This window comes from Monopterus albus, unplaced genomic scaffold, assembly GCF_001952655.1.
Source record: "Monopterus albus unplaced genomic scaffold, M_albus_1.0 scaffold2.1, whole genome shotgun sequence".
Taxonomy (NCBI): domain Eukaryota; kingdom Metazoa; phylum Chordata; class Actinopteri; order Synbranchiformes; family Synbranchidae; genus Monopterus; species Monopterus albus.
Window position 1 is genome coordinate 2,884,979 of NW_018127882.1, and position 9,018 is coordinate 2,893,996.

The following is a 9,018-nucleotide window of genomic DNA, read 5'->3' on the forward strand; positions in this document are numbered from 1 at the left end:
AAACTGAATAACCAGTGTTGGACCTTGAACAGATGATAGAAGATGAGTGAATAGATGACACAAATTATAAAACGACAATCCTTCATCTCAATAGCCCCATGGAAATCAAGTTCAGTACAAAGTAGGAATCATTTAGGTGATTAAGATCATTATACACCACCACCACCATTACCACTATTACTACTACTACTACTACACAAACACACAGAGTCCATGTAGTAATATTATTACAGCAAGGATTTTTTTTTCCTTTGGTGAAATTAACCATATGTCACACTTTATTATCGCTGCACTGGTCGTCACCATGTAACCAGGCTGTTTAAAGTCCTTTCTTGCACAAACACTTTTCACCGCCTCCCTCCCTCCTGGCAGTCGTTCCTGCCGGCAGCACTCAGCATCTCTCCAGCAGCGGACTCAAGGATTTGCGCGACCACCTCAACGCGCAAAAGAAGGCTCTGTCTTTTGTCTCTCCTCTCTTGGATCATACAGCGCACAGAACAACTTTCGCCCACATTATTACGCATGGCTCTGGCTTTGTGCAAAAGCGCGACTGCAACAGCGTGTTGGAACAAACCGATGGGATTCTAAGAAGGAAAGCAAAGGCAGTAAACAAGCTAAAAGACTTAGGGATTTAAGGGTTTTTCTCAGAGATTCTCCTTGTGCTAATAATGATCTACACATGCATAATTGGATACCCTCTTCTTGCCGTGTAATTATACAGCTGTAAGTGTAGGTCGGACGAGTTATCTGGTTTCGCATTTCACACAGAGATGGATCTGTGGGGACTTTATCTGTTTCATCTCATAACTTTGGGTAAGTAACCACCTGTCTTTTTTACAAATTGAATTTAAAAAATGTTGGACCAAAGAAACGAACCCAACTTGCTCTATTAGACGTCTAATTAAAACTATCGGATCAAATTAATTAAACAGAACTAGTTTCTCGCTCGTTTCTTCCTTGAGCCGTTTGCTCTATGATTGTATGATTGTTTCTGACGGATGCCAAGTGTTACATTTCAAATCTTAATGTAAAAACAAAAATCGGTTAATAATACCTCAAGTACATTCATTTCCCGTCTCTGATAAGCTGCGTTGTACAGCACTGTATAGTGAGCTATCTTTACGCATAGCGCACTGAAACGTGTGCGTTTGACCGTGCATGTGCATGCTTGTATTTTGTGTGCGCGCATATAAAAATGCGCAAAACGTTGTTTTTTCTTCTACATGAATCAGTGTGTGGATTAGGTTTGGCTGTCTAGTTATGTATTCCTACTTATTGTATCATATCTTACACCAAACAAACAGTCACTTAACGTGCGCATTCCATACCAAACAGTCACTTAACGTGCGCATTCCAAGTTTAACACTGGCTCCAACACCCTCCAAATCCTCAGCAGTACATCAGTCACTGCAGGTAGCGCCACTGAGATACCTGATCTCCATCTAATTGAATGAAGCTGGAATATTGATTTTTGTGCCAACAATCTACAGTCTAGAGAGAGGAGAGCTGCGTGTTGTTGGCTCTCAGGGCCTCTTCATCACTATTAACAAATGTGTCGATCTGAGTTCTGCGGTGTTAACTAATTGGATACCCGCTGATGGTCATCAGTGCAGGATGAGCATTCTCATTTTAATTGGCAACAGCTTTCTTGCTCAACAAAGGCAGGAATATGTATCATACAGTATCCTAGCCCTTTATTCATTATTGATATCCTCTTTAGAGGTACTCAGTAGATGAATGAATGGAGATGCCAGTAAAGAATGCTGAATGGAAAATAATACATTTTTCTCTTTGAATCAACTTTTCTCTCTAATGGTCTTTGTTGCAAGGAACCATGTTTGACATGGTTAGGCTGCTGGTAGAACTGAAAAAGAAAGAGTGACATATCCCAGCACCTGTACCTTTCAGCCTCTCTCTAATGAAGATAAATGACTGATCATCTGAATTTTGTTTCCAACATGAGTTTTTGTAAAATAGAGCTGTTGACTGAAGCTCCTTTAATCAACTGCCTAAACTAATTAGTTAAAACCAAGCTGTAAAAGGCCAGAAACTATGGGCTATCTGGATGACTCAACCTATTTACACAGTATTCTAGCCAGTTTTAGTGACATCCGGGGTTTCTATGGTCAGAAAACTAAACTCAAACATTATCCAGCTCTGCTAACTGTTCCAGATACTTGCAAGCCAACACAAATAACCAAACTTTTGCACAAAGAGCTCATAAGGCAAACATCAGAAGCAGTATTTTTCAGCTGGGAACAGTGTCCATTAGAGACTGGCATTGCAAAAAAAAAATTCTTAGCTTTTCTTGCGTTTCTTTGGTGGATTAAATCCTGTTATTTAAGTGCTCATTATTTATGTTTTGAAAATAAAGACAAAGCATGCCTGTAAATCTATTTTCCATAACATTTACTTTTATGTTCCACATGATTGTCATAAGGATACTGGTAATGAAAAATTTTAACTGAAATGATTAGTTGCTAAATCAATCTATGATTAAAAAAAAATGCTGCTTTGTCTGTTGAGAACTGAATAGTTTTTATTTGTGACTGTTGCTCAGACAAGTAGATGTGAATATGTCAACCTGGGCTCTGGGAAATTCAAATAAAGCAATATCTTTACACCAACCTTGGTGTATTAAACCTTGCTGATTAGGACACTGACACTCTGGTAGATTGGTCAGAGTTGAGACATGAACCTCGAGCAGTGACGCTCAGTCCGGGGCTTTAGGTCCTGAAGAAGACCTTAATCTTGCAGAGGGTCAGTATATACATGCAGAAGTGCTACAGAATTTTAACTGAAGCACTGCTGCCTCCACTGTGGGGAAAAATAAAAATTAATTCCAAGCAAGTGGTTCACTGTCCAAGCTTTGATCTTATCTGCATGATAAATGTGCAGAGGAGCTCCCTTTGACACATCCACACAAAAGCTACAAACTAGATAGAATTAAACACAATCGTGCCATTTTTTGTTAGATAAGCATTTTCCTGCAGGATTAACTTAAAATGGCAAAAGGTACACCACAGTTACATCATGACTGTTCCATATCAAGACGCCAAGTCTAAATTGTAGTACAAATTGATAGCAATCCATATTAATTTCATAAACTGAAAGCAGAAGAATTGATCTACTGTAGCATTTAAACTGATAAAGGCTGCAGTGAAAAAGCATTAGCAGCAGACCAGAATATGCAAATCAGTCATAACTCAAATAATTAAACATTTTCTTATTAAGGCCTGTCATAGTGTTTTAGTTTGTCTTCTGATTTTGACTGTATAAGATCAACTATTTGAATGTCCTTCCTTTGCTCCATCAGAGCTGCTTTTTAGCTGTAACAGTAACCAGCTTCAGCCGGTGATCATGCTATATTTTTTGATTTAATGGCTTTGACATTGTGGGATATGACCTGTGTCTTTAATGGAGACAGATAAGTACCACCAAGCATGTTATTACCTAGCATATTGGCTGGCCTCTTGTATGGGGTTTGTCATGAATCTTATTTGAAGCAGGTAGTACCCAACAGACAACCCATCACATGGCCTGCTTTATTCTTGTGAAGTCAGTTCTTAAATCCCAGTAAAATGGTGAGAGGAGATAGTGTTGGAAGTTCTACATGTTAATATCACTTTAACACAGAAACCCCATGGTGGATAATGTGTGTATAAGAGATGTGTAGTTGAGCCAAACACCTAAATATCCAACCACCATCCAAGCTCAGTCTCACTCATATACTGATGTCTACAGCATCTTGTATAATTGTGTGTGGCAAGGTGCAAAGTCAGTGTTGGACCATAGATTCAACAAAGTATAGCAAACATGCACAAACAAGTGTAACTTAATCTTAATTTTTTTTTTATGACTCCAACAACTCACTTTCTGCAGTCATTTTCAAGTACTGTGACTGACAAGGCTAGAAGCCCTTTGGATTCCAATAAAGCTCTAAGAGAGGCACTGATATTTAACTTTCTTTTCTAATTGGGAACTGATTAGGGAATACGTAGCCTGTTCTGATTAAATCACTCGTGTCTCTCATTTTTCAATGATTCAAATGAATGGAGAGAAAATTGCAACTGAGTCTGGTTATCTGAAATTACCTTCAACATGTCTGTCATTCTGTACTATCATCTCTTGTAACATCTGGGCCAGTATACATTATATAACCAGAATCAACTGATATGTCTGCAGTAACCTAATACTGGCAGAATACCAACTAAGCTGTAATAAATGGGTTAATGCTGAGTTTATGTTTCAGGGTACAAGGGGTTTAAAGTGTGTTACCTTAAGTACTATTATATATAATAATGCAGGTGAGGAAATGAGGGAAAATACTATGGATTTTGGCATAAACAACTTAATTTAATGGTCCTAATGGCTCCTTTACAGAATATTTAAAATAACTGATTATTCACATGCCTCATTGTCTATTGGAAACAACTCTATAAAGGATATGAACTTTCAATCTAAACCCTATCATAAACATTTTAGTAACATTCACTGGCCAGCAGAGCTGGGGGTTAAAAGCTTTAGAGACAGAATGGCTGTTACACTTTTCCTGTGGGCTGTTCTCCAGCCATTTCCAGGGCTGTTGTATCTAATGCCTTTGTATTTAATTATTGAGGTTTTAAAATGTGCTGTTGAGCTGGCACACTGTCATCGATCTGATGTCAGTCAGTCTGATAGCTCTGACCTTTAATGGTGACATTATTCAATTTCTCACATAATCATCTGCGTACAATGTTAAACTATAATAACTTCAAACAGTACATAAAGTTTGTGAGTAAAAGCTGCTCACATTTCAAAACTGTGAAAAACTGATGAAAGCAGCAGCATTGCCAGGGCCTACTGGGGAAGGTTAAAGCTGAACACTTACCACTGATGAGGCGAGGTGTGTGAAAACGAAAGGAGTCCGAGTTTAAAGACCTAATCCATTACTGTAGGTGAGTGCCTCCGTTATATCACTGTTAATACATTGCTGAGTGTGCTTACATTTGGAGATGTATGTGAGTGAAGGCATTCTGTTAACGGGAAAATAACTAACAAGTAATGGGGAGACAGTATACAACTCCTGTCTGCCTTACATTTATGTTCATGTTGCAAGAGACTACTGGCTTAGTTGGAATTATAACAGATGGTGGAGCCCGAAAAGCAAACAAACAAACAAAAGGCTTCTTGTTCATTTCTCTCATCAGCTTCGTTCCTAGGTGTGGCTGACAGCTGTTTTTATACACTACCAACTCAGCACCAAATAACAGACACAGTTAGTGAATAACTGGTGAACATGGTGAAGCACTTAGCAGCTATAAAGGCAGATATTTTTCTCAAGAGCTGGTGGAGACCAAAAACAGAGCTAAAAGGAAAGTGAATATTGGACTGTACTGAATACTGGGCAGCATATAGTCACAAACGTGACTCGTACACTAAAGAATGCTGAGAGTCTAAACCACAGAGGATGTAATAGATGACATACTGAGTTTTGCAAAAATCTGATTGCAGAAACATGTACATGGTTTACTAAAATAGAAATTCTATGAATAAACAAACACTGTACAGTAGGCCATAGCACCAGATTAACTATCTTCTTATTAGCCTTTGCCTCTAGGTTTAGTAAGTACCTGAAGACAGTGACTGGTTTAGAGCAAAGAGTTTGTTTTGTTAGATCAGGTCAGGGCCATGTAAGAACTGAAGCTTTTGGCCAGAAAAACCCTCTGTTGGAAAAACAATCCATCTCCTGGTTAAATGCTTTGTTCTTGGAGAAAACTGTGGCCTTTAGTGGTTGTAAAGCAATCTTCCCAAAAGTACATTTAGTTTGAATTAGATGTTTTCTGGGAACTGTTGAGCTGGTTGTTTCCGCTGGTGTACTAATTGCATTATTGGAGATGTTCTGGGTTTAGTAAAAAAAAGCATACTGCATACCAACATAGAAAGACGTTCTGTTCCTTGAGGGTGTTTCAGGATTAAGTCAATGAAACATCTGGGATGGACATGCGATACTATACATTTACAATATCATACAGTATTTGCTTTCACCCAACCTTTCCATGTCACACACATTACTCTCATTTATCTTTTGCCAGCAGTGTCTGAGATCTCAACTCAGTTTCTTGGCTAAATGTGAAAATATGCCCTGGTACTCCTGACTCAGAAGACAGGGAGGTAGTGCAAACTGACCATGTGACAGTCACTCAGGTGAAAGAAAGAAGGTACTGGTCTCTGATCATTATCCTAACTTGTGACAGTGATGTCAGAGAAAGTTGCAGCTTCAGTCCCATTGTGACACAATTTCAAATGCACTGACTGAATTCTTGTTGTATTTCTGGGACACTGGTAAATCTAATTGGCAAACTGAGTGAAGTTTCATGAAGATTGAGACAAATCTTGGAAGTGAACACACAAAAGTCTGTCAGTTTGTCAGTCACCCTCCTCCAGTCAGCTGACCATGAAATTAGTATTTTCATTGCCAGTCATACAATAAAGCCAGCAAGCATAAGCTATTTTACTCTGATTTTTATATTTTCAGAGGACAGACTATGAGTGTCACATCAGCAAAAAGTTGCAAACAACACAGCAATCTTCTAGACTGATAAGATTTAGACACATCTAATCCTCTTAAAAATAAGAAGACTTGAATTCTTATGTGCACAAATAATGGCACCCTGTTCCAATATAATAACCTTCAGTCAACTCTGAAGTGCTTTTTGATTAATATAGTGTGTATTCTGTTTCCTCTTTGGGTAGCTAGCATTAACTGCCTCAGTCATCTGTCCTGTTTTTTTTTCCCTCCGAGCAGAAATGACAGTTGTTGATATTCATTCCTTTTCTCCTTTCCAATTCTCCTGTGGTAAAGAACTACTGTATCAGTGAGTGGTCGGCTTTTGGGGCAGCTTTTTCTAACAGTGTTTTCCAGAGTAATGGCACTAATTACTGCTCAGATAAAAGTTTGAGATGCCTGTGAAATGATGTACATGTCGGTGAGGGAGCTCAGACAATGTTGCTTGCAAATGAAGAATGCAGTTGCCTTGTATCATTGTTCCAACACAGGTATTATGACAGGCAGGATAAATGAGCTCACCAACTCAGCTTTTTGATATCTGGAACTGTGCAGATCTGCTAGCCTATATGCTGAATTATTGCTGTTATTTAATTAAAAAAGTATAGGCTCAAATTTTATAGTATTTAATTACTGTTTCATTGTTTGTTTACACGCACAGGCAAGTGAATTGCACTGCAGTTCAGCCAGCAAATGGAATAGTTTCTTATCAGTATTCCCAGACTAGACCACAATATACCAACTGAGCTTTGGAACCAAACCATTTTTCACTTAAAATAATTTGATATGTTTTATGCCTAGGAGGAACTCTTCAGTTAATGAAATCACTGAAATCAGTTTGTGGCCTCATTGTAGCCACAGTAAAAAAGGAATGACTGGAAATGTTTCTTCACACAATATAAACTGAGTTATTGTCCTGACTGGGGGGAAAAGAAATACAGGAAATGGCAATAAGATCATAACCTAGCAGCAAGTCATGGATTGACTCTAAACCATGTCACTTGTACTACATCCCTAGTAATTAATACTACTGTACCTCTTCCACTAAGATCCCATCTTAGTGAAAATGACAGCCCAGTCTTGTTTGCTGTATCTGAATCACAGATCTAGTGTAAATCACTTTAAGAAAGTATGTCTACCAAACACAAATGCATCCAAACCCAAGCAATTTACCATCAGTTGTCTGAGAATAAGCAAAAACATACGCATGCTAAGAAAATGGGAATCATTTTGCCAGATTTGGTGTGTCTGCATATTACAATGAAAAAATAGCTGAACTATGTTGATAAAATATGCAAAAATATTACAAATTTTGCAAAGGAAATATTGTTTTCCAAAAAAGAAATAACCATAAGCATGTGATCTATCCTCTCAGCCCATTAAAAACAATTCAAGATTTTTTTTTTTCATTAATGCTGAAGAGCAACATGTTTCTCTCAGTGTTCATCAGTTCTCATCATTGTTGGTTACTACCACAAATACTTGTGGTCAATTGTTTTCTGATTAGATGTTCATATTGCAACTTTCAGCATTTCCAGCTCTAATTGTGATATATTTTATTGTTCTTTAATTTATTTTTTTATTGTTCCAATGAATGAAGCAAGAAGTGCTGTGTGGAAATCCTGGCTTTGTCCCTTTCTGTGTGGAATTTGCATGCTCTCTTCAATCCACAAACAAACAGGAGAAATGGAAGCAAAATTTCCCCTGAGTTTGAATACAGATGTGCTTGTCTGTACTGTATGAAACCTGCAGTCACTGGTGACCTACCCCGAAATGTTTCTTTGCTTTTCACCCAGTGCATCCTGAAATATGCTCCGACACTCTATAATACAGCCTAGAACTAAGTGGGTACAAACGTCTGAACAGACACAATTCAAGCATCTATCTCATTTAAAATGCTGGCTTTGCCCCCTGTTCCCCTCCCCATCCATAAAATAATACTAATTAGTTGATGAATTGATTTGTCAACTGACAGAAAGTCTTAGTCAGATATTTATTAAGCAATTGCCAACCATTCACAGGTTGCAGCTATGTTTCTGTTTTTTTATATCCTGTGATAGAAAACTGAATATCATTGGATTGTGAACTGGTGGCCCCCATTTTCAAGACTAAATGATTAATCAATTTATCAAAAAATAATCAGAAAATGAACTGACAATGAAAACAACAGTTATTTGCAACGCCAATATACAACCTACAGTAATATGCTATATGCTAATCCTGATGCCCTACCATCAACTCGGTTACGACTACCACAATGCTCAGCTGCAACAGTGATGCAGTAATGATGGAATGATCTTGATTTTTAACAGCCAGTGTTTCTTGGTGAGTGCATCTATTAATGTCTATCAACATTTAAGTATTATTGCAAATGTCTTAATAATCCAATTAGTAAAAAGGACTCTACAGGGCATTTATTGAGCCTCAGCCTGGATAGTCAACAAATATTCAGTTCAGTTAAGTTGTTCAGG

General features: G+C 37.9%; 1 protein-coding gene across 1 annotated transcript in view; it reads left to right on the forward strand.

The window, feature by feature from the left end:
- Positions 1–381: 381 nt before the first annotated feature.
- Positions 382–9,018, forward strand: part of gfra4b (GDNF family receptor alpha 4b) — a 38,885-nt gene continuing 30,248 nt past the window's right edge. The window contains exon 1 of the mRNA XM_020592555.1: positions 382–813. Within this exon, the coding sequence (XP_020448211.1) occupies positions 771–813 (43 nt within the window). The 5' untranslated portion in view covers positions 382–770. The remainder of the gene's footprint in view (positions 814–9,018) is intronic.